The sequence below is a fragment of the Callithrix jacchus genome, chromosome 16 (assembly GCF_049354715.1).
Source record: "Callithrix jacchus isolate 240 chromosome 16, calJac240_pri, whole genome shotgun sequence".
Classification (NCBI taxonomy): Eukaryota; Metazoa; Chordata; class Mammalia; order Primates; family Cebidae; genus Callithrix; species Callithrix jacchus.
This window is the reverse complement of record NC_133517.1, coordinates 22,758,513-22,784,398: the sequence shown is the minus strand read 5'-3', so window position 1 is coordinate 22,784,398 and position 25,886 is coordinate 22,758,513. Positions and strand designations below refer to the sequence as shown.

Sequence of the window (25,886 nt, the reverse complement as noted above, 5' to 3'; positions counted from 1 at the left end):
AGACACATCTCCTATGTGGCATCCAATAAAAATTAATTTAGTAAAAACATTGTTAGAGATTAAAATGATGAAATATGATATAACAAAAGAAACTGTGAAGCCTTTAGTCCTTTTGGAACAAGGTCATTTATAAACCAACCAACTTGCAATCAAGCAGAGAAACAAGTGAAATAGATAAATCAGTAACTTAATGAAACATACCATTTGAAAGTCAATACTGACTTTAAAATCTTGAATTAAATACCTACAGATACTTTAATGCAGATGCTGACAGTTTTGATCCACATATAGAGTCAGTTCTGATTCTGCGACTTGCTAGATAATAGCCATGAATCATTCTTTCTGCTTCCAAGCTGAATTCTACATTCAAATTCTTTGCAAAAGCCAGTAGCTAAAAAGAGTGAAAAATCCAAGATAATCAAACTTTATCATGGAATCCCTATAACAAAAATCAAAAGTATACTGCCACTTTATTTTTAAAAGTTTGCATATTTTATTACATAAAAAACAGTAAACATCTGGGGCCATCCCGAAGTCATTGACACTTTAAATCACAATGTTATACCTGTAAAGGATTTTAAAGTGTGCCCAGAATAATTTCCTCCCTCTCAGTGCAGAAATGTTCTGTGTAATATGTTTGAATGACTTTACAAGGTCTTTGCTCCCAGTGAAAGGCTCACCTCCCTCACAAGTTCATTCGCATTTGAATAGCTTTAATTCTCTGACAGTTTATTTCCTTAAAACTTTCTCTCATTGGCCTAGAGCTACTTGTCCTCCTTATTTCCCTTCCTTTTACAGAACACTTACCACGTGGTATGAGGGAAAACATTGTGTTAACTTTGAAGGTGGGCTTTAGTGATTAAGATTTGGGTAGAGAATAATTCTACAACCCAATGATTATCACTGGTTTTTCTAGTTTTATGCTTTTTTTTCCTTTCAGAATCAGTGATTCCTAGTTCCCAAAGTCCTTCTCTGTGACATAATTTCCAGATTTTTTACTATCCTAGTTATTTTCTACTTATTCAGTTCAGATAACCACAGGAAAAATTAACTATAATAAGGTTGCTATGTTTTGTTTGTTTGTTTTTTGACACTAGAGAAAGGTTGCTAACTATAAAATTTATATTATTTATTTATTTATTTTTGAGATGGAATCTTGCTCTGTCGCTCAGGCTGGAATGCAGTGGCACGATCTCAGCTCACTACAACCTCCACTTCCTGGGTTCAAGCAATTTTCCTGCCTCAGCCTCCTGAGTAGCTGGGACTACATGTGTGTGCCACCATGACTAGCTAATTTTTTTTTCTTTTTGTATTTTGATTAGAAACAGGGTTTCACCATGTTGGCCAGGCTGGTCTTGAACTCCTGACCTCAGGTGATCTGCTCACCTCAGCCTCCCAGAGTGCTGGGATTACGGGCATGAGCCACCATGCCTGGCCTAAAATTTGCATTTTAAATATAACTTTTAAAAAAGCATATAGACATTTCCTACATTGGACATGTCCTGGATTGGATATATCCTGGCTTCATTTTCTTTATTCTCCACAACTCTCTCCAGGCTTTCAGAACTTGGTAATAATACTATTAATGGTATCTGGCCATGCATGGTGACTCACACCTGTAATCCCAGCACTTTGGGAGGCTGAGGCAGGCAGATCACGAGGTCAGGAGTTCAAGACCAGCCTGGCCAACATGATGAAACCCCGTCTCTACTAAAAATACAAAAAATTAGCCAGGTGTGGTGGTATGTGCCTATAATCCTAGCTACTCAGAAGGCTAAGGCAGGAGAATCACTTGAACCCAGGAGGCAGAGGTGAGCCAAGATGGCGCCGTTGCACTCCAGCCTGGGCAACAGGGCAAGACTCTGTCTTGAGAAAAAAAATACTATTAATAGTATCAACAACCCTCTCTAAGTTCTCTCTAAGGTGGCATGATCATGAGCCACCAATATCCTCCTTCAGGAAAGGGCCTGTTGCCCCAGCTACTGAGGGTGCTGTTAGCTCCTTTAGGGATTACCTCAGGATAGCCCACATCATGAGTGATTGAGGCAGAAGTCGGGGAGGACATTATAAAGTCTGGAGGTATTGACAGAAAGCTTTCCCCAATAAACACTGGCACACTAAACTCCATCTCAGTCTGTGTTCTGGAGAGCTCAGCCTGCTACAAATTCCATCCACTCTGATTTGTGTGACATTTATCTTCCAGAGAAATGATTTTCACTATTTCACTTTTTACTATTTTTACAGTTCACTCTACAACTGTTCTCTATAGTCTGACAAACCAACTATAAAATCTTCTGCTTGTGCAAGACTTATTGTAAATATGTAAAAAAACAAAACAAAAACAAGAAACCTATGACTCCAAAATAAAATTTCTGCTCCAGTCAAGCTGGTCTTATCATTTTCCATGTATACTAATTTCTACTTTTATGTCTTTGCTCCTACTATTAATTCTACTTGGAACACCCATCCTTTGTGCATCTAAATTTTACCCTTTCTTACAGCCCAACTAATGTCCAGCTTCTTCCATGAAGTTTTCCCAGCTTCTGCATTCTACATTGATATCTTCCTTTCTGAATTCCTAAAATACCTTCGAATCAGCACCACTTAGCTTAGCACTTAAATTTTTCCTTAATTATTTTATGTATCTTGTTTTCATCTCCATTAAATGTTAAACTAAAGTGAAAGTTTATATTTCTGTGAGAATATAAAAGAATAGAAATAGGCTCATATATGTGAAGTATTCAGTAAATACCTGAATAATTAATAAATCTAGATTGTTTTGGCTTGTTTCTCAGGAAAAAAAATGGGCAAAATTTCTCAGGGTTATTAGCTTGTCTATATTTAGTCAAGCCTCCCGAGTAGCTGAGATTCCAGGTGCTATATTTAGTGCCCTAATTCCTGCAGACTACCTTTTTCCCATACAATCAAAACCAAAACCAAAACCTTATTATATTATAAATATTATTCTTTTTTCTATTCTATGTGAATAAACAATGCTCAGAATTCATTTTTTAAGTCAATTTCACCTTTCAACCTTTTACTCATGCAATATGCTTACAAGGAAGGTAGATATAAAAAAAAATTAATGACTCATAGACCTCCACTTTCTGATATCCCCTGCCTTTTATCTAACATACCCATACAAGTGAACTCTACTATGGACAGATTATTTTGAGCAGTTCAAAAGGTTCGGTTGTAAATACGTGAGGAACTTTAATAGCTATGAGAATTATTACTAAATTTACATCACCTACTCTCAGGTTCTCTGAACATGTCATATATGTTTTGATGTCAGTGAATTATGCTACATATCCCCTAAAGTCAGGACTCAAAGGCATTCATCTAAGGAAAATCCCTTTGAATAGACAGTAAAATGTAAATAACTATATATCTATATAGCCTATTATAATTATTCTCTTTTCTTCTTGGTTTTTTTTTTTTATTTTTTTGAGACAGAGTTTTCACTCTGTTGCTCAGGCTGGAGTGTGATGGTGCCATCTTGGCTCACTACAGCTTCTGCCTCCCAGGTTCAAGCAATTCTCCTTCCTCAGCCTCCTGAGTAGCTGGGATTACAGGAATGCGGCACCATGCCTGACTAATTTTGTATTTTTAGTAGAGAGGGGGTTTCACCATGTTGGCCAGGCTGGTAACTCCAGACCTCAGATGATCCACCTGCCTCAGCCTCCCAAAGTGCTGGGATTACAGGTGTGAGTCACCAGGCCCAGCAGCCTACTATAATTTTCTATAGAAAAATTCTATTTTGATTTTCTTTCATTGAGATTCTTTCAGCTCTGTTGATTTGGACAATGGTACAAAGAATAAACTTAAAATTTTAATATTCATTACCTAACACAGTTGTTTGTTTAATTATAGTCCTAAATAATTCTAAATGATTTCTTTCCTTTTTTCTTTCTTTTTTTTTTTCTTTTTGAGACAGGGTCTTACTCTATCACCCAGGCAGGAGTGCAATGGTGCAATCTCGGCTCATTGCAACCTTCACCTCTTGGGTTCAAGCCAGTCTCCTGCCTCAGCCTCCTGAGTAGCTGGGGTTACAGGTGCTCACCACCATGCACAGCTAATTTTTGTGTTTTCTGGTAGAGATGGGGTTTCACTGTGTTGGCCAGGCTGGTCTCAAACTCCTGGCCTCAAGTGATCTGTCCATCTTGGCCTCTCAAAGTGCTGGGATTATAGGCATGAGCCACCACACCAGCCTAACCCTAAATAACTTCTATACCATATCTTTAACATGTTTAAAAGCTGTAACTAAATTGGAATAAAAGAATCTTCAATAAAGAAAACCCAGCGTTCAAAAGGACTTCTGTATAAACTGAGAAACATTAGCACAGGCTCCTGGGTAACTGTTTTATTTACCTTTACCTTTTCAAAATCTTCAGTTGTAAACTGTCTAGAAGCCACATAAAGCAGCCCTTCAGGATTAATGCCTTTCTTCAAAGTATGCTGCACAGTAGGAAGAAATGGGTGGCAGGGAGATGACTCATTGCAGTTAATCAATAAACCAAATGCCTCCATAAGGTTAGCAGGAATCAAACTGCAATCCTACATCAAACCAAAAGGTAACAGGCAAACATTAAACTTTGTAATTTTCACAATTTTGAAATAATTACTTACAAAGTAATTATTATATGTTACTATTATTAAAGTTATTTATATTAATTATAATTTAAGGTATTTTTTGAATAATCTGGGAACTTTTTGGTGATTGATTTTTTAAAGCCTCTTTACGATTTTCTTTCTTTTTTTTTTTTTTTTTTCAGATGGAGTTGCCCAGGATGAAATGCAATGGCATGATCTCGGCTTACTGCAACCTCCATCTCCCGGGTTCAAGCGATTCTCCTGCCTCAGCCTCCCGAGTAGCTGAGATTCCAGGTGCCTGCCACCATGCCTGGCTAATTTTTGTATTTTTAGTAGAGACGGGGTTTTACCATATTGGCCAGGCTGGTCTTGAACTTCAGACCTCGTGACCTTCCCGGCTCGACCTCCCAAAGTGCTAGGATTAGAAGCATTAGCCATGGTTCCTGGCCTACTGAGTATTTTCTTATACATTATTCATTAAGGGCTCTCCAGCTACCTATTCAAATAGTAATTTCCAGTGAGTAGACATCTGATCTACATGGTTAAAAAAATTACAATTTTTAAACATGTGGTTCATCATGTAGTTCTGATACCCAATAACATATTAATAACAAAAATATTAAGAGGTATTAAAATTTGTGACTAAATTTATTGAACAACATTCTAACAATAAAATATACATATATCTTACCATCTGACCAATTAGAGTGTTGATTTTCTGTGCATTTCTCCTTGAAGATGAATCCATATCAACAAAAGACCAAAAACTGCACTGAACTGGAAAAGTCATCTGTTGATCAATATCCTCCCCAAACTTCTTTCCTGGGATGTACACTGTGATGCTTCTGCTCTCCAGAACTAAGTTAAAAGATATTATCTATTTGCTATTTAAGTTCATTTTGGTCTAAATGTCTATAAATTAATAACATATTCTTATATTGAATTATACTGTCTTGACTTTGAATAGTGAAAGAAAGTAAATTTGATTGTTTTGCAAGACGATGCTCTAAGTTAGAGCATCTGCAATAAAAAGAACAAGGCAAAAATATATATTTGAAGCCTTCTATGTCCCATGACTTGATGAGAACCAGGAGTCCAAAGCATGTAGCTAGAATTGTGGCTGGGCACCTGAGTGGACTAGGCAGTGGACTAAGAGATTGGTCATATAATACAGAATTACATGAGAGACTAAAATTAAATCATGTTCTTTTATGTGGGGAAAAATGATAGAAAGCAGGCCATCATGTGGGAGTGAGAGAGGAAAAGACAGATAATATGAACTACAATGACCTGGGGAAATGTATCTCAAATTCAACATGTTCAAAAACAAATTCGTTGTCCTCGCTCCTCCCACTTAAAACCCAAACAGGCCGGGCATGGTGGCTCATGCCTGTAATCCCAGCACTTTGGGAGGCCGAGGCAGGTGGATCACCTCAGGTCAGGAGATCGAGATCACCCTGGCTAACCTGGTGAAACATGGTCTCTATTAAAATACAAAAAATTAGCAGGGGTGGTGATGTGCACCTTTAGTCCCAGCTACACAGGAGGCTGAGGCAGGGGAATCACTTGAATCCAGGAGGCAGAGGTTGCAGTGAGCTGAGATTGCTCCACTCCAGCCTGGCGACAGAGCAAGACTCCATCTCAAAAAAAAAAAAAGGAACATTTGGGAGGCTTACACAGGAGGATTGCTTGAGCCCTGGAGTTCCAGACCTGCCTGGGCAACTTGGCAAGACCCTGTTACTACAAAAAATTAGCCAAGCATTGTGGCATGTTATTGTGGTCCAGCTACTTGGGAGGCTGAGGCGAGAGTGCAGTGAGGTATGATGACGCTACCACACTCCAGCCTGGGCAACAGAGTATGTCTCAAAAAAAAAAAAAAAAAAAGGAAGAAGGAGAAGGAGGAGAGGAAGAAGGAGAAGACAGAGAAAGAGACCAGGGCAGTCACGAGGACCACATATGATTTGATTTCATTTATAGTCAGCCATCCATGTCTGAAGGGTCTGCATTCAACCAACCACTGATGAAAAATATTGAACCAATCAATAAGTAAAACAATAACAACAGTAAAAAAAAAACACAGTATAACAATTTGCAAAGTATTTACATTGTATTGACTATTATAAGTAATCTATAGATGATTTAAAGTATATGGGAAGATGTGCATAGCTTATATGCAAATACTACCCCATTTTATATGAGGGACTTGAGCATCTGTGGATTTTGGTATCTGAGAGGCCCTGGGACCAATCCATGGAGAATAATGAGGGAAGACCAAGTATGCAATGTTTAGAATAGGCAAATATATAGTAACAGAAAGCAATTAGAGTTTGCCAGGGACTGTTTTGGGAGTAGGTGACAGGAGACAGGGACTGGGAGTTGACTGCCAATGGGTATGGAGCTTCCTTTTGGGGTGATGAAAATATTCTGAAGTTAGTGGTAATAGTAGCACAACTCTGAATTATTCTAAAAAGCACTTAACCATATACTTTCAGTGCTGAATTGTATGATGTGTGAATCTCAATAAAACTGTTACCAAAAATGTAATAGTAGTAATTGCCATTCTACTTTTTTAGAGACAGGGTCTCACTATGTTGCTCAGGCTGGAGTGCAGGGGCTATTCATAGGCACGATCCTACTCTTGATCAGTACAGGAGTTTTGACCTGCTCCGTTTCCAACCTGGGCTGGTTCACCCCTCCTTAGGCAACCGGGTGGTCCCCCGCTCCCAGGATGTCACCATATTGATGCCGAACTTAGTGCGGACACTCGATCAGCATAGCACACTACAGCCCAGAACTCCTGGGCTCAAGTGATCCTCCCACCTCAGCCTCCTGAGTAGCTGGGACTACAGGTACACACCACTGCACCTGGTGCTTTTTATCTTTCTATTGTATGATACTCTTATCTGTCTATTGTATAATGCACATATATGAGCATTTATCTCATTTGTGGAACCACTAGTATTTTGCACATTCATATGTATTTTGTTTTTACCAGAACAGTAGAAATGCTGCACAAAACAATTTTTATTTTAATTCTTGATATGCATACATTTTACTTCTTGATATGCACACATTTTACCAGTGCTCTCTACCTTCAGCTTACTGATGAGTGAGGAAGGACTGTAAAGACAAGGAACTATGGATTTGCCCTTTCTTTTTTCTCCTGTCAGCATTTTCATTGTGAGTGGCTGGCAAATACAGGGAAGCAACCAAGTAAGAAAGAGTATGATAGGACTACTTGGTCATCTGTGTTTCTTAAAAGGCCATTGGCCTTCTTTCTGCATTAGAAGCATGTCTAGTTCAAATGAAAAGCATGACCACTTGGGGTTATTAGCACTCTTACTCAGTTGAAAATGTGTTGTTATGGAAATGTAAGTGCACCCCTGATACATGGGAATCCAGCAACAATCAAAGATAGTACAAATTAAATGTGTTATGAAAGCTTCATAGTGATCACAAATGCTGTATGAAATAGGGTAGGAAGGCATAGTCGAAACAGGCATGCATCTGTCTCCTCTACTCACACTCAAGTGCCATTGACTCACTGGACTTCCTTACAATACAAAGATAAAGTTATTAAAAATTTGAAGATGATGACAGCAGAGTTGTTTTTTTTTTGAGACAGAGTTTCACTCTTGTTACCCAGGCTGGAGTGCAATGGCGCCATCTCAGCTCACCGCAACCTCCGCCTCCTGGGTTCAGGCAATTCTCCTGCCTCAGCCTCCCGAGTAGCTGGGATTACAGGCACGCGCCACCATGCCCAGCTAATTTTTTGTATTTTTAGTTGAGACAGGGTTTCACCATGTTGACCAGGATGGTCTTGATCTCTTGACCTCGTGATCCACCCTCCTCGGCCTCCCAAAGTGCTGGGATTACAGGCTTGAGCCACCGCGCCCGGCCGACAGCAGAGTTTTAAACCAAATGCCAAGCTCTTGTGGGGAGACAACATACTAGCAGGGCCACCTTTATGAGTGTGTAACAAGTGCAATTGTACTGAGGCCCTCCTCTATACTAGCCAGATGTTCTACCATCCTTTGTTGAAAAAAATCTCCTTTTACCACTAACTAGGTTTGGTGCTGTAGTCAAAAATCAATTGACTATAAAATGTGGGTCGATTTCTATACTCTCTGATATGGTTTGGCTGTGTCCCCACCCAAATCTCTTCTTGAATTCCCATGTGTTGTGGGATGGGCCTGGTGGGAGGTAATTGAATCATGGGGGGCAGGTTTTTCCCATGCTGTTCACATGATAGCAAATAAGTCTTACTAGATCTAATCGTTTTAAAAAGGGGAGTTTCCTTGCACAAGCTCTCTTTTCTTGTCTGCCACCGCATGAGACATGCCTTTCATCTTCTGCCATGACTGTGAGACCCCCTCAGCCATGTGGAACGGTGAGTTCAGTAAACCTCTTTCTTTTGTAAATAACCCAGTCTTGGGTATGTCTTTATTGGCAGCATAAAAACACTAATATACTCTCATTTTGTTTTTATTGCTTTTTTTTTTATAGAGATGGGGTCTCAGTGTGTTGCCCAGGATGGTCTAGAACTCCTGGTCTCAAGCAATCCTCTTGCCTCAGCCTCCTAAAGTGCTGGGATTACACATGTGAGCCACTGGGTGCAGCTAATTTCTGCATTCTTTTATAAAGTGAAACAATATGCTATGTGCTCTGAGCATACTTGTACATTCATGCTGATACGCCAAGAAGGCAAGGCTCTGACTGCTCTTTGTCCAGTCCAAGGCTGTCCATATCCCTGCTAGTTATAAATCTGGCCCAACCAGCATTACTCTAATACAGAACCAGACAATGACATTATAAGGAAAAAACCCTACAGTCCAATGTTTCTCATGAACAGATTTTTCAAATCCTCAACGAAAATAATAGCACATCAAATCCAACAATATAGAAAAGGAATTATACACCATGATCAAGTAAGCTTTATCCCAGGTATGTAAGGCTGGTTCAATGTTCAAAAATCAATTTATGTAATCCACCGTATCAACAGGCTAAATGAGAAAAATCATATGATCGATAGTGGCAGAAAGCAGACAGGTTCCTGGGCGGATAGGGGCAGGTCCTTGGTGGAACCTTCAGAGGTAGACAGCCTGAAGCCTGAAAAACAGGCTGCCAGTTCCGAGTGGAGTTCACTACCTGGAATGAGAACTTCCTTAATGCCTTTTAGCCAATCAGATGGTGCTTTTTCTGCACACAAACCAATCGGCTCTTGACAAAACCCCATATCCATTTATGATTTAAAAAACTTCCTCCAATCTTAGCCCATAAAAACCCCAGTCTCCAGCTGGGTGTGGTGGCTCATGCCTGTAATCCCAGCACTTTGGAAGGTCGAGTTGGGCAGATCACAAGGTCAGGAGTTCAAGACCAGCCTCCTGACCAACATGGTGAAAATGTTGGTCTCTACTAAAAATACAAAAATTAGCTGGGCATGGTGGTGGGCACCCATAATCCCAGTTACTTGGGAGGCTGACGCAGAGAATTGCTTGAACCTGGGAAGCAGAGGTTGCAGTGAGCTGAGATTGTGCCACCACACTCCAGCCTGGGGAACAGAGTGAGACACTGTCTCAAAAAAAAGACTCAGACACAGGTTGTGACTAACTGCCTGCAGTTAGGAACTATCCACTTCAGGTCTCCTCTATACTGAAAGCTGTTCTACCACGCAATAAAACTCTTCTCCACCTTGCTCACCCTTCAGTTGTCCACATAAGCTAATTCTTCCTGGACATGGGACAAGAACTTGGGACCTGCTGAACAGCAGGCACAAAAAGGGCTATGACACTTTCTTGTCAGGCTTGCTGAGCTGAGTGGGAGCAAAAAGGGCTGTAACACTTTCCTAGCCAGCTTGCTGAGCTGTGAGTGGTGACATGCTCTTGTTTGTTGGACTGTGGGAGTGAAGAGCAATGACCCTTCTGGAGGCCCAGACATCAGGCTTTCCTGAGTCAGAGCTGTAATATTGTAATTCTTCTGCCCTCTGCCAGCTTTGGGTGGCTGCCCCACATGACAGAATGGTGATGGGCTGGGCCAGCCCAGGAGCCATGGGCTGGAGTGAGGCAATGGACTAAAAGAGCTATTAACATGTGCCCCCATTCACTGAGCTGTGGACAGCAGGAATGAGAGAGCTGTAGCATGCTTCCCCCAACCCCTTGGGGCTCCACAGTTGCTGGTGTCTCCACGTTTTCAGATGCCACCATGTTCCCCTCATCCAGACACCAGGGCCCACAGTGGAAGCCACGTGCAGTATGCCTGTTCCAGCTACAGTCTCACAAGAAACTAGCACTTGCGCCAGCGCCTGGAGTTGCCTGCCCTGCCACAGCAGCCAGTGTGCCTGGCTGTGCACAGTGGCCAGACCCTGCACTCGCTCACGCACACACCACTTGCTGCTCTGTGCCTGGCTTGCCCTCAGCAGGTGTGGGATCTGGACCGGTAGTGTGAGCCAAGTGCCCTGAGTGGGCAGAACAAGCCCAGCAGGCAAGAGTGAAACTCAAGCAGAGGTGCTGCCAGACACAGAGGTTTCTGGCTGGAGAAGCAACACCCAAAGGATTCTGTGACATGACCATATTAATAGATGTAGATAAAGCATTTGACAAAACCCCATATACGTTTATGATTTTTAAAACTCTCAGAAAATTAGGAATAGAGAAGAACTTACACTGATAAAGAATGTCTACAGAAAATGTACAGCTAACATCATACTTAATGGTGAGAAACTTGAAGCTTTCCCACTCACATCGGGAATAAGGTAAGGATGTCCACTCTCCACACCACTTTTCAACTTTATACTGGAAGTCATAGCTAATGCAATAAGACAAGAAGAAGAGATAAATCTGGTCCATTATAAGCTCCTGTGTTAGCACACTGAGAGCAAAGGCTAAAACAGTGCATTTGCATATTAAATTTCTGTTTTTGCTTATAAAATTAGAAATGGCATCTAACATAATTTCTCAAACCCTCAAACACGTGCAATACTATCCTAACTGTTAAGTATCTCAACATGGATGAGAGTATAGGTTAAGCAGACGAAAATTAATTTCAAAAATATTGTTTACCTGATTGAAGCTGTTCAAGTTTATCTTTTTTGTGTGAAGCCAAGTCTCCTATAAAGCAGATACCACCTTTAGCTAGCAAAGCACTGCCAGCTTGAATGCTAACTGCTCCAGTTCCATACTTATTCCTGGATAAAGTGGGAAAAATTTCAGTAGAGACTGGATGACGTATACCACGAGGAACAAGGTTAATGCTAAAATTCAAAAGCCTAGGGAAAAAAATAAATTTTTCATTACTATTATTTAATTTTCAAAAGTCACAATGTTAAATTAAATTAAATTTTATTCTGTGTTTACTGAGCAACTGTGATACACCAGCTATTGTGCTAGGGATAAAAATATATATGACCAACATGGTGAAATTCTGTCTGTACTAAAAATAAAAAAATTAGCTAGGCATGCTGGTGCATGCCTGTAGTCCCAGTTACTTGGGAGGATGAGACACAAGCATCCTTTGAACCTGGAAGGCAGAAGTTGCAATGAGCCAAGATTGTGCACTCCAGCATGGGTGACAGAGCAAGATTCTGTCTCAAAAAACAAAACAAAAAATATATAAGAGACCTGGACCTTAAATTGGAAAGCTCAGAGTCTAAAAAGACAGACATAAAAAACTAAAATATGTACTAAAAATGTCTTTAGAACATACATGGTGGCTGGGTTTGATGGCTTATGACTGTAATCCCAACACTTTGGGAGGCTGAGGTGGGTGGATCACTTGAGGTCAGGAGTTTGAGACCAGCCTGGCCAACATGACAAAACCCCATCTCTACTAAAAAACACAAAAATTAGCTGGACCTGTAATTACATGCCTGTAATCCCAACTACTGAGAGGCTGAGGCAGGAGAATTGCTTGAACCCAGGAAGTGGAGGTTGCAGTGAGCTGAAATCACTTCACTGTACTCAGGCCTGGGTGATGGAGTGAGACTGTGCCTCAGAAAAAAAAAAAAAAAAGAACATCTATGGGAGTGGGAATATTATTTCTTCCTGGAATGGAGTCAGAGAAAGTTACAGAGAGATGACATTTGAATTAGGCCCTCTTGTTTTTATGGATTGCTTTCTTTTGCTATTCAGAATTTTTGTATTAGGCTTGCTAGTGTCCCATCAAAACTATCACTCTGTTGCTTCCGTATCATGGCAATTGTGGGGTTTTTTTGTTTGTTTTGTTTTGTTTTATTTTGAGTCTCAGGTGCTGAGGCTGGAGTGCAGTGGTGTGATCTTGGCTCACTGCAACCTCCACATGTCGTCAGGTTGGAGCGCAATGGAGCAATCTCGGCTCACTCCAACCTCCACCTCCCAGGCTCAAACGATTTTCCTTCCTCAGCCTCCCAAGTAGCTGGGACCACAGGCACAAGCCACCATGCCTAGCTAAATTTTTTTTTTTTTTTTTTTTTTTGGTAGAGACAGGGTTTCACCATGTTGCCCAGGCTTATCTCAAACTCCTGAGGTCAAATGATCCTCCTGCCTCAGCTTCCCAAAAGCACCGGCATTACAGTCTTGAGCCATTGTGTCCAGTCAAATTTTTCTTTCTTTTTTTAAGAGACAGAGTCTCATCCGTCATCCAAGCTAGCATGCAATGATGCAGTCATAGCACACACAGCCTCAGACTCCCAGGTTTATGCAATCCTCCCTATTCCATCTCTCAAGTAGCTGGAACTATAGGCATGGGGCACCCGCCTGTCTCATGGCAATTCTTGATATGTCATTTTTGGTTTCTAACCTCTTTGCTAATTGCCTCAGCTCTTCATATCCTAAATTTAAATTCTGAAAAAGGAATATGATTACCTTAGCTTAGCTTTCAAATCTTTGCCACAGAAATCATAGCTTGCTGGTGCAATCAACTATGATGAGTAGACATAGACATGTGATATAAAAGAGGATGAAACAAAAGTAGGCATAGAAACGCAGTGCAAAAGAGGGTAAGATGTGAATAGGTAGATGTTATAAAATATGTCTAGTGCATGTACCATTCTAAGGAATTTGGATGTTAGTTTGAAGACATATAAAATGAGAGCAATATTTAGAAAGAAACCTTTGCAAGCCTATAAGGAGTGGTTCTCAACCACAGTCTGCACTAACCTTACCTGGGGGGATTTAACAAATTCCAATACTAAGTGCCACCACACACCGCTTATATTAGAAACTCTGGGGGTGAGACACAGCCATATATATATATTTTTTAATTCTCCCAGGTGATTCTAATAGGCAGCTAGGCTGAGTGCTTAGTGATATGGGACAATGAGCTTTAAATTTGGCTACACATTGGAATTGGCTAAGGAACTTTTAAAACTACTGATACACAGAAGGTCGCAGAATACAAAGTCAAAGTACAAAAATCAAATTGTATTTTTATATATTCATAGCAAACAATTAAAAATGAAGTTAAGAAAACACTACCATTTTAGTAGCATCAAAAACATCAAATATTTTTGGAACCAAGTTAACAAAATATTTGCATGACCTTTATAAAAATATCACTGAGCGAAATTAAAGAAGACCTAAATAAATGGAGAGATAGGCCATATTCAGGGATTGGAAGACTCAATATTATTAAGGTGTTAATTCTCCCCAAAATTGATTTACAAGTTAAATACAGTTCCAATAAAAATACTCAAACGTTTATTTTTGGTTGGTATTAACATACTAATTTGGCTGGGCATAGTGACCCACATCTGCAATCTCAGCACTTTGGGATGCTGAGGTGGGAGGATCACCTGAGCCCAGTCTGGGCAACATGGCAAGACCTCATCTCTACAAAAAACTAAAAAATTAGCCAAGTGTGGTGGTGCATGCCTCTGTTCCCAGCTACTTGGCAGGCTGAGGTGGGAGGATCACTTGAATCCAGGAGTTTGAGGCTGCAGTGAGCCATGGTTGTGTCACTGCACTCCAGTTTCGGCAACAGAGCATGATCCTGTCTCAAAAAATAAACTGATTCTAAGGATTATTTTAAAATGCAAAGGATCAAGCCGGGTGCAGTGGCTCATGCCTATAATCCCAGCACTTTGGAGGCTGAGGTGGGCAGATCACGAGGTCAGGAGTTTGAGACCAGCCTGACCAACATGGTGAAACCCCATCTCTACTAAAAATATAAAATTAGCCAGGCAGAGTGGCATGTGCCTGTAATCCCAGCTACTCAGGAGACTGAGGCAGGAGAATCACTTGAACCCAGGAGGTGGAGGTTGCAGTGAGCCAAGATGACACCACTGCACTTCAGCCTGGGCAACAGAGTGACTCTCTCTCAAAAAAAAAAAAAAAAAAAAAAATTGCAAAGAATCTAATTTTTTTTTTATCTTTAAAGTGAAGGATAAAAGTGCATTACTTGATTTCAAGACTGAACATAAAGCTACAATAATCAAAAGAGTATAGTATTGGTATAAGTATAGACAAATACTTTTCAAAGTATTAGAAAAGAGTTCAAATAGATTTACACCCAGTTCAATTTTATACCCAGATTTTACCCCATTTGATTGATTTTGAATGGTAGTATCAAAACAATTTAATGGGGAAAGGAAAATGTTTCAACAATTAGTGTGGAAAAATTGGATAATGCATGTGAAAAACATGAACTTTAACTCATGCTTCCCACCAATCTCTGGGAGATTGAGGCAGGAGGATTGCTTGAGTCTGGAAGTTTGAGACCAGCCTGGCAAGACTCGATTCTACATGAATAAATAAATAGTAAACCAAAATTATAATGCTTCTGGAAGAAAACATTTAAAAACTCTTCATGACCTTGGGATAGACAAAGATTTCTTAAACAGAAGTCAGAAAACACTAAGTGTAAAATAAAATAATAAACTGAACTTCATCAAAACTAAAAAGTCTGCTCATCAAAGATACCTTTAGACAATTTTTAAAAAACCTTTATACCTGGAGAGAAATTTTATAATACATACATTTGGCAAAGGACCTGCATCCAGAACAACTAAGCTAAAAAATGAACAAAGGACTTGAACAGATACTTCATTAAAAAAGTTATGTGAGTCCTTGATATCCATTATTAATACCCAATTTTTTTCAAAATAAAGCAATATTTCCATTTACTCTCCCTCTTTCTCTTCCTCTTTCTTCCTCTCCTTTACTTATTATTATTTTTTTTTTCTTTCCTTCTCTCAAAAAAAAAGAAATCAACTTGTAATCCTCTAGATCCAGGTCAGCAATGTCTCTTTCATTGCTTGATTTCCTTTCTTCCCTTCCCTCCCTCCCTCCCTCCCTCCCTCCCCGCTTCCTCCCTTCCTTCCTTCCTTCATCCCTTCCTTCCTCCCTACCATCCTTATTCCCTTCCTTCCTGCCTTCCTCCCCCCACAAAAAAAAAAATAAAATAAAAATAAAAAAATAAAAAAGTTATGTGAGTGGCCAATAAGCACATGAAAAAGAACTCAAATCAACAGTCATCAGGAAAATGCAAATTAGAACAATGACTTATCTGGCTGGGCACAGTGGCCCATGCTTTTAATCCTAGCACTTTGGGAGGCCAAGGTGAGTGGATCATGAGATCAGGAGATCGAGATCATCCTGGCTAACACAGTGAAAAAACCCCCGTCTCTACTAAAAATACAAAAAAGTAGCTGGGTGTGGTGGCATGCGCCTGTAATCCCAGCTACTCAGGAGGCTGAGGCAACAGAATCACTTGAATCTGGGAGGTGGAGATTGTAGTCAGCCGTGGAGGTTGTAATGAGCCGAGATCACACCATTGCACTCCAGCCTGGGCAACAGAGCAAAACTCTGTCTCAAAAAAAAAAAAAAGAGCAATGACATATCATTTCATTCCCACTAGTATGGCTAAAATGAAAAGGGCTGACAACACCAAATGTTGACAAAGATGGAAACAAGAGGAACTCTTTATATTGTTAGTAGAAATGTAAAATGGTACAACCACTTTGGAAAACCAGCAGTTTCTTCCCTTGTTTTTGAGACAGAGTCTCGCTCTGTTGCCCAGGCTGGAGTGCAGTGGCACTATCTTGGCTCACTGCAACCTCCACCTCCTGGGTTTAAGCAGTTCTCGTACCTCAGCTTCCCAAGTATAGCTGGATCTACAGGCATCTGCCACCATGCCTGGCTAATTTTTGTACTTTTAATAGAGATGGGGTTTCCCCACATTGGCTAGGCTGGTCTCAAATTCCTGACCTCAGGTATCTGCCCTCCTCAGCCTCCCAAAGCGTTGGGATTACAGGCATGAGCCACCATGCCCAGCCAATTGGAAGTTTCTCAAAAAGTTATAAATCTACCTTATGATCCAGCAATTCCACTCAGGTATTTACCCAAGATAATGAAAATACATGTCCACAAAAAGACTTTTACAAGAATGTTTACAGCAGATTTATTCATAATACTCAAAACATGCAAAACCAAATGTCTTCCACCATGAGAATAGATTGAGGGAATTTTGGTACATTTGTATAATGAAATGCTACTCATCAACAGAAACAATGAACTACTGATGTACACAATTGGTTCAATTCAAAAACATTTTGTTGAGTAAGAGAAAGTAGACCCAAAAGAAATCACTGTGTGATTTCATTATCTGAAGTTCAAGAACAGGAAAATTAATCTATGGTTATAGAAATCACCAGTGGAGATAAGAACTGATTGGAGAGGAAATGAGGGAAATTTCTGGGGTGATAGAAATGTTCTATATCTTATTGTGGTGGTGATTAAAGGAGTGTATGTATTTGTCAAAACTCATTGATTTTTTTTTTAGTGATGATAATAAGATCTGATTATTTCACTGTACATAAATTATACCTAAAAAGAAAAAAACTAACCAATCTCTCACACAGCCCCAAATATCATTAAAAAAAAGTCAAAAGGTTAATGGCAAACAGAAAAAGAAAGGCCTTAATTTAGAAGCAGCACAAATCACAAATAACATAATAAAAAAATGATCAAGAATGGGAGGTTCACAGAAAAATAATACATGTTTAATAAGTTTTATATGATGCTAAGTTATTTCCAATTAAATAAATGCCAATTAAAATAAAATACAGTTTTCCACCTATCAGATTGCAAAATTTTAAAGTTTGATAATGAAGTGAGAGGATCGCTTGAGGCCAGAAGTTCAGCCTTGGCAACATAAGGAGACTTTATTTCTATAAGAAATTTAAAAATTAGCCCAGTGTAGTGGTGTGTGCCTGTAGTCCCAGCTACTCAGGAGGCTGAGTCTGGAGGATCACCTGAGCCTAGGAGATTGAGGCTGTAGTGAGCCATGATCATGCTACTGCATTCCAACCTGGTGACAGAGTGAGACCCTGTCTCAAACAAACAAACAAACAAACAAACAAATAACAAAAATAAAAGTTTGATAATACCAGAGTTGGTGAGGCTGTGAGGAAACAGACACTCTATTCTTTTTTTTGTTTTGAGATGGAGTCTCGCTCTGTCACCCAGGCTGGAGTGCAGTGGTGTGATCTTGGCTCACTGCGACCTCCGTCTCCTGAGTTTAAGCAATTCTCCTGCCTCAGCCTCCCGAGTTGCTGGGACTACAGGTGTGTGCCACCATGCCCAGCTAATTTTTTGTATTTTTAGTAGAGATGGGATTTCAGTGTTAGCTAGGATGGTCTTGATCTCCTGACCTCATGATCTACCCACCTCAGCCTCCCAAAGTGCAGGGATTACAGGCATAAGCCACCACTCCTGACCACAAATACTCTTCTGTTAATAGAAGAATAAAGTGGTAAAATCTGGGCATTTGGTTCCATCTTTACATCACCAGTGGCAATTTAATTTTAGCAAAACATAATCTGTTCAATTAAATTACTGTTAATTTGAATTTTATATTTTTCTATTTTAAATTCATTTTGTAAATTTATTTTATGCCTTGGAATTGCATACAAGATACTAAATAAGGAGCTTATTCCTGGCTTTGTGAATATTTAAACAACTTTTTAAAGGAAAAGGTACTTGCTAGTAGGGAGCCACAAAATGCTGAGTAGAGGCTTACTCCAAAGTTAGGATGATGTTCCCCGCAAACAGTAATTATGGCACTTCTTTTTTTTTTTTTTTTTTTTTGAGACGGAGTTTTGCTCTTGTGGCCCATGCTGGAGTGCAATGGTGGGATCTTGGCTCATTGCAACTTCCGCCTCCTAGTTTCAAGTGATTCTCCTGCCTCAATCTTCCAAGTAGCTGGGATTAGGTGCCCGCCACCATGCCCAGCTAATTTTTGTATTTTTAGGAGAGATGGGGCTTCACCATGTTGGCCAGGTTGGTCTTGAACTCCTGACCTCAGGTGATCCACCCACCTCAGCCTCCCAAAGTGCTGGGATTACAGGCGTGAGCCACTGTGCCCAGCCTAATTACAGCACTTCTGACAGCCTTATTTGGATACAGTGAGTCAATATTATTGATTGGAATATTGAAGAAAGATAAGAAAATGGTTTGTTTGTTCCTTAGGGGGAAGATTATTTAAAATGAAGTACAGAAAGAGAATACAGAGCTAGGGAATGGGGAGAAAGGAAGACTGGGAAGGATGTATTTACTTACAAAAGTCTTAGTGGGGAAATTGTTTGAAACTTGGAGTAATTCAATTTATCTTTCAAAGGTTTTGAATTTTATTGATAAGGATTGATTTAAATACTTATACTGGCTCAGAGACATTCTAAATATTCTTCTTGTAATAATGCTCATGGAAAGGATTACGCAAATCTGTGACCAATCAATATTTGTAGAAGTTCATGTCACATATTTACCTGTCTGCAAGTAGAGTATCACTTGTTATTATTAAAATATCCAGACAATCCTCCAGTTCCTTGTTACGGTCAGTTATCTGTACCAGACTCATCAACAAACAGAGCTTGAGCAAATTGTAAGTCCCAGGAGGAGTAATTTGTGATGCAAAGATATTGGCAAGTATTGCTGTAAATTTCCAGCATGAGCTTGAAGTTAAGGAGAGAAGACACCTGAAGTTGTCACTAATTCCTGAAGGAACTGAAAGCAAATATTAACATATATATTAGAAAGGGTTTTAAAATAAGAAAACATTATAGATATTTGATTTCCTTTATCTAAAACGTTATCAAAGTATAGTTCCAATAATGCCTATTCTTTTTTTTTCTTTTTAGAGAGACGAGATCTTGTTATGTTTCCCAGGCTGGTCTTTAACCCTTGGCCTCTATTGATTCTCCTGCGTTGGCCTCCCCAAAGTGCTATGATAAAGGCCTGAGCCACCGTGCCTGGCCTTTAAATTCTTAGAAGGATATTAAATTATGATTTGAGGTCATGCTAGTTTATCATTTCTATCTCAGGGAGTGTAATGCAAGGAAGAAGTCACCCTGTGTGTCCGTGTAGATTGGCTGTGGGTTGCAGGTAAATCTCTCATTCTTCTCCTTTTAAGATCTGTGTGAGCAAACAAGATCATGGAGCTCCTGAATTGCTGTGTTTGCTATTATATTTCTATGTAGCGCCTTAAAAGAGGAATAATAAACAGAATGGGAACTATTTGAATGTCACTGTTAAATGGAAATATTTATATTCCACTACTTTGAAAGCACTGTACTGTAGTATACTATAAAATTCTAGATCTTCTTCATCCTCTCACTGTCTATCTCCTGAAAGAAATGAGTGATTTATCCAAATGATAGTTTGGGTGGAACACTTGTGCATGTATAACCCAGTCCCATTCTCCTTTTTGGGCTGCCATCAGAGAGCAATGATTTCCTCTACTCATCCATGCCCATGGACTAAGAGAGGCCTACTTTAGTCCAGCTCTTGCCACATTTGGGTAGTTAAATATGTCTCATTCTGGACTCCAGCGTAAGAAAGCACACTCTCCATCTATAAGAAAAGTCATGTTCTGCTACCAAATCAATAAATTTTTAAACACTCAGCAGAAAATATTTAAAAAATCACTAAACCCTCTATAGTTCATCAGTGCTTTCTTTCTTTCTTTTTTTTTAGCTTAAAAGGTGATTTTTATTTAGGGAAGAAATGACATTTTTGAATTGTTTGGCTCAAAAATGCATACTGCCAAGGCAGCTTAGTTCTAACAACAGATCTTTTAAAATAAACTTGGATTTGTTCTTTTAAGAAGTTTTCTTTTTAAGTAAGTAGAAGTATTTAGAATCTAATTACATTTAAATTCAACTTGGTTCTCTATTACTACTGATGATTATCCACAATATGGAGGCTAAAGAAACTTCAATCTTGGGCTGGATGTAGTGGCTCACACCTGTAATCCTAGCACTTGGGAGGCTGAGGAGGGTGAATCACCTGAGGTCAAGAGTCTGAGACCAGCCTGGCCAAAATAGTGAAACCCTGTCTCTACTAAAAATACAAAAATTAGCTGGGTGTGGTGGCACACGCCTGTAATCTCAGGCACTTGGGAGGCTGAGGCAGGAGAATTGCTTGAACCCAGGAGGTGGAGGTTGCAGTGAGCCAAGATTGCACCATTGCATTCCAGCCTGGGCGACAGAGCAAGACTGTCTCAAAAAGAAAGAAACTTCATCGTGGAAGCTAACCTGCCATTTGACTTCTGATTAACCCCAGATCTACAAATGCACTGAGATTTCCAGTTGATCTATTGTTCCTCTTGCAAGAGCATATATTTACCATAAATTCTGCCCTTAGATCAATCAACCTTGATAAATTCATACTTACTGTAAATCTTGTCCTTAGGTCAAATTCCTATCCAATCCCTGTGAAGCATATGTACTTCTTTCCTATATAATTCCTGGGTCTGTCTTGCAGCTGCCCAAGACTGTGCTTTTGTCCATAAGTTCCCCAATAAAACCACCCTAAAATGACAAGCTGGACTTGTCTGCCTCCTTTCGTTTCTCAGATCCTTCTGAATTTGGGGATCACTTTGAAAATATATAGCCCATTCAAGGAACATATGGATTATAAATAAAATCCAACTCTATTCAAGATTTAACCAGCCTTATCTATATTTAGATATTTGTGAGCCAAGTTAAAAGAAGAGGTCTGCTCTCCACTTTTGTTTACATGCTAAAGCATGTTGGAGTTGTTAAAGGAAATTATCAGTAATAAAGGTGATGTTTTGGTCCTCATCTGCCTTTATCTTATTTCCTGATTTGATTCAGCATTCAGTTAAGGAAAAGGATGCTACTTTATTGAGCCCTACTTCTCAGACCACAACGGTTAACCCAGAATTGCCTTGGCTAGTAAATAAGGGTGGTATAGAAAAACCCTTCAACTAATCTCTTTTTTTTTTCTTCTTCTTCTTTTTGCCTTCGACTAATCTCTAACCCGGAAACATTTTTCTCATTAATTATTTAAAAAATTAAAATAAGGTTTAGCCCAAAGCAAGGAGTCGTGATGCAAGTTTCCACATTTTCCTGTTTTATTTGCTTCGTGTACTTACTATCTGAAATTGTCTTTTGCTTACTTTACATGTTTATTGACTGTCTGCCATATGATTTAAGAGCAGAAACTTTGACTGTCCTGTTTACAGCTGTATCCTTAGTGCTTAGAAGAATGCCTAGCACACAGGCAAACAATACTTATCTGCTGAACAAATACATTTACATGTAAATCTTTGTTAATATATAATACTAACATTTTCCATACCTTTTGAATCACAAAAAGTTATGCTATTTGCTTCTATACAGACAGCAGTTTGTGAGGTTTTTACACAGGTTGGAATTCCAATAATTCTATATTCATTTCCCATATTCATTTTATTCACTGATTCATCTAAAGTTATTAAAGACAGAAGAAAATGCATATTCACTAAATGAACCTTGTACATGATCATGTGGTTCAAAGATCCAGAACTAATAACAATTTAGTAATTGAGTTTGGAGTATTTACTTTTGTTAGCATAATATCCATATAGAGTGATGCTAATAATGTAAATTGATGCAATTTCCTTGCTGATAAATTTTGATTCTTATGTGCAATAATGAATTAACTTCAAGAAGTATATGATACAGCAACTAGACACTCTTCTATACTATGGTCAAAAGAAAATAAAATTATTCTATATAAAATGAAACATCTGCATTCAATGAAAAGGAATGTTAATAAAAATGATCTTATAAGTGATCATTTTATTTGGGAGGAAAATAATTTTACTGTCTGCAATACATGTAGGTAGTTGTAAAAACATTATTTAACCTATAAAGTATTTGTGTTTTTGTTTGTTTTGAGACAAGGTCTTACTCTGTTGCCCAGGCTGTAGTGCAGTGGCACAATCAGCTCACTGCAACCTCAAATTCTATGGTTCAAGCAATCCTCCTGCCTCAGCCTCCTAAAATGCTGGGATTACAGGTGTGAAACACCATGCCTGGCCTGTAAGATATTCTTATCTGTACTTTATATCTGAGGAAACTGAGAGGTTACATAGTTTACGCAAGGCTAAATAACTAGTTAGAAGCAGAACTGAAGTTCACATTTAGGTTTGCCTTTCTACAAAGTCCACCCTCTTGCATTATACTAGGTTCCTCTCTCATACCTAGAGCCTGGGCAACACTTTGCATGAATTCAAAATTTATTTTTAAAAACATACTAAAAATTGTGATCCTCCATTCCACAATTAAAGTTGGCTGATTATAAAGCTATGAAATAAAGGTTTACAGGAAGGAGCAAGGGTTAACTTATCTCTGTGAAGATCAAAGTGGTATTTCTTTTTCTTTTCTCTCCAGCCCCAGAGAGCTAAACAATAACTCCAATATTTATGTAAGACACACAGAATAATAAGAGATCATTGTCTTAAAATAACTGTAACCCTGGGACTTAGCTCAGTGCTTGGGACATAGTAGGTGCTAATATCATTTTAAGTGATAGTAAAATGATAATTTTAATTGAATGAATAATTGATATATTAACTAAATATGACTTTTTAAAACACTCAAGAATTAGAAGACTTGTGATTCCTTTTTTTTTTCCCCAAGACAAAGTTTCACTCTTGCTGCCCAAACTTGAGTGCAGTGGCATGATCTCAGCTCACTGCAACCTCCACTTCCTAGGTTTAAGCAATTCTCCTCCCTCAGCCTTCCGTCTGCCACCATGCCTGGCTAGTTTTTTTGATTTTCAGGAGAGATAGGGTTTCACTATGTTGGCCAGGTTGGTCTCAAACACCTGACCTCAGGTGATCTGCCCACTTCAGCCTCCCAAAGTGCTGGGATTACAGGTGTCAGCCACTGCATCCGGCCAAAGACTTGTAATTCACCATTTGTAATTTATAAGCATAAACAAGTCAATTGCTTTTTTTTTTTGAGACAGAGTCCGGAGTCCCGCTCTGCTGCCAGGCTGGTGTGCAGTGGCAGATATTGGCTCACTGAAGCCTCCACCTCCTGGGTCCAAGCAATTCTCCTGCCTCAGCCTCCTGAGTAGCTGGGATTACAGGCGTCTGCCTGGCTAATTTTTCTTTGTTTGCTTGTTTTTTGAGACGTAGTCTTGCTCTGTTGCCCAGGCTGGAGTACAGTGGCATGATCTTGGCTCACTGCAACCTCCGCCTCCTGGATTCAAGCAATTATCCAGCCTCAGCCGCCCGAGTAGCTGGGATTACAGGCATGTGCCACCATGCCTGGATAATTTTGTTTTATTTTTATTTTTAGTATACATGGGGTTTCACTGTGTTAGCCAGAGTGGTCTTGATCTCCTGACCTTGTAATCCACCCACCTTGGCCTCCCAAGTGCTGGGATTACAGGTGTGAACAACCACCCCTGGCTAATTTTTGTATTACTAGAGACAGGGGTTTCACCATGTTGGCCAGGCTGGTCTCGGACTCCTGACCTCAGATGATCCACCCTCCTCGGCTTCCCAAAATGCTGAGATTACAGGCATGAGCCACCATGCCCAACCAGCTAGCTAGCTAGCTTTCTTTCTTTCTTTCTTTCTTTCTTTCTTTCTTTCTTTCTTTCTTTCTTTCTTTCTTTCTTTCTTTCAGAGATAGGGTCTGGAATTCAGCTGGTGGATAAAGAAAAGAAAAAAAAAAAAAAGAGACAGGGTCTCTCTGTGTTTCCCAGACTGGAGTGCAGTGGCACCATCACAGTTCACTACAGCCTCCAAATCTGGACTTAGGCGATCCTTCAATCTTAGCTTTCCAGGTAGCTAGGACTATAGGCACCACATCTGGCTAATTTTTTATTTTTTAATTTGTAGAGATGAGGTCTCACTATATTGCTCAGGCTGGTCTCAAACTCCTGGTCTCAAGTGATCTTCCCACCTCAGCCTCCCAAAGTTTTGAGAATCCAGGCATGAGCCAGCCACTGTGCCCAGCCAATTATATCTTTATAGCAATTTGAGTTCAAACAGAATTCACTTACCTCTTAGGAAAACTGTAAGAGATTGAAACCTAAATGGCTGGTTGTTAGAATATCCTTGAAAAGCATGAAGTGCCTTTGTGGTAATTATTTCAACTATTTGTTTATCTTAAAGCAAAGAGCAAAAAAGAATTAGATATTAGAATATATATTCAATTTAATTTCCACAATGAAATATCAGACACTATTTTAAAAATTGTAACTACAAAATATATATGCATATTACCACCAAGTACTCTAAATTTTCTGTCTTCTTGAAGGGAAGATGCACACAGATTACACAAAAAGTCGTTTCTTATTGTTGCAGATTCTGTAGCACCAGGGACATGTACTCTTATATACTGAAATCCTGAAAGAAAACAGTGGTAAGATACATTTGCTTTCAGATTTAGCTTTTTTTGTTGTTGTTATTGTTATTTTTAAATTTATATATTTATTCTCTTTTTTATTACTCACACTAACAGATTTTAGCTATTTCAGTCCTTTAAAATTAGTCTAATTCAAAATGGAATGAATTCAATTTTGTACTTGGGTTCAGAGTAGTTCAATTAACAGTTACTGGATGGCTGTTTCTTGCCAGGCACTGTGCTAAGGAACTGGCAATATGGATGCTCAAGCACACAATTTCTATATGTGGCAGTAAGAAGCAGATGACAGATTTCCACCTGTGGTATTCATTTGCAGAGTGTTCAGAGAGAAGAGAGGAGGGTCAATCAACCCAATGAGAGGTGGTGAGGATAATGGTGAAGTCCTGGAGAAGGACTAAACTAATGTTAAGCCAAAGGGTTGAGAGAGGACATTAAACGTTTCATTCACAACTTCATGAAATAATGTGTGAAGAACAAGTACTTCAGCAATACAGGTGCACTTGTTAGGATGGGGGTGGGGGAGAAAAGTAGAAAAATGCATTTCAAGATTATGCAAAGTAAACATAAACATTAGAAGATATAAAATTTTATTCAATTTTTTTTCTATTTTGTGAGTGTTTCATAACTAATTGTAAATATGATTTAGGATTAA

The 25,886-nt window shown here is 39.2% G+C and overlaps 2 protein-coding genes across 9 annotated transcripts in view; one reads left to right on the top strand and one right to left on the bottom strand.

Moving 5' to 3' along the window:
- The window catches only part of LOC128929846 (uncharacterized), a 148,013-nt gene that overhangs the window by 22,073 nt on the left and 100,054 nt on the right, over window positions 1-25,886 (top strand). The gene's annotated exons all lie outside the window — the stretch shown is intronic.
- MCMDC2 (minichromosome maintenance domain containing 2) overlaps window positions 1-25,886 on the bottom strand; it is a 48,534-nt gene that overhangs the window by 16,875 nt on the left and 5,773 nt on the right. For 3 of the 6 annotated variants that reach the window (XM_035276659.3, XM_035276658.3, XM_002758967.6), the window contains 8 exons: window positions 25,093-25,215; window positions 24,870-24,974; window positions 22,167-22,292; window positions 19,331-19,568; window positions 11,652-11,857; window positions 5,285-5,451; window positions 4,378-4,557; window positions 249-391 (listed from right to left, as the gene is read on the bottom strand). In XM_035276659.3, coding sequence (XP_035132550.1) covers window positions 249-391; window positions 4,378-4,557; window positions 5,285-5,451; window positions 11,652-11,857; window positions 19,331-19,568; window positions 22,167-22,292; window positions 24,870-24,974; window positions 25,093-25,215 — 1,288 coding nt within the window. Of the gene's footprint in view, window positions 1-244; window positions 392-4,377; window positions 4,558-5,284; window positions 5,452-11,651; window positions 11,858-19,330; window positions 19,569-22,166; window positions 22,293-24,869; window positions 24,975-25,092; window positions 25,216-25,886 lie in introns of all 6 variants that reach the window. The other 3 variants (XM_035276660.3, XR_013527870.1, XM_008982738.5) reach the window with 3 other exon arrangements.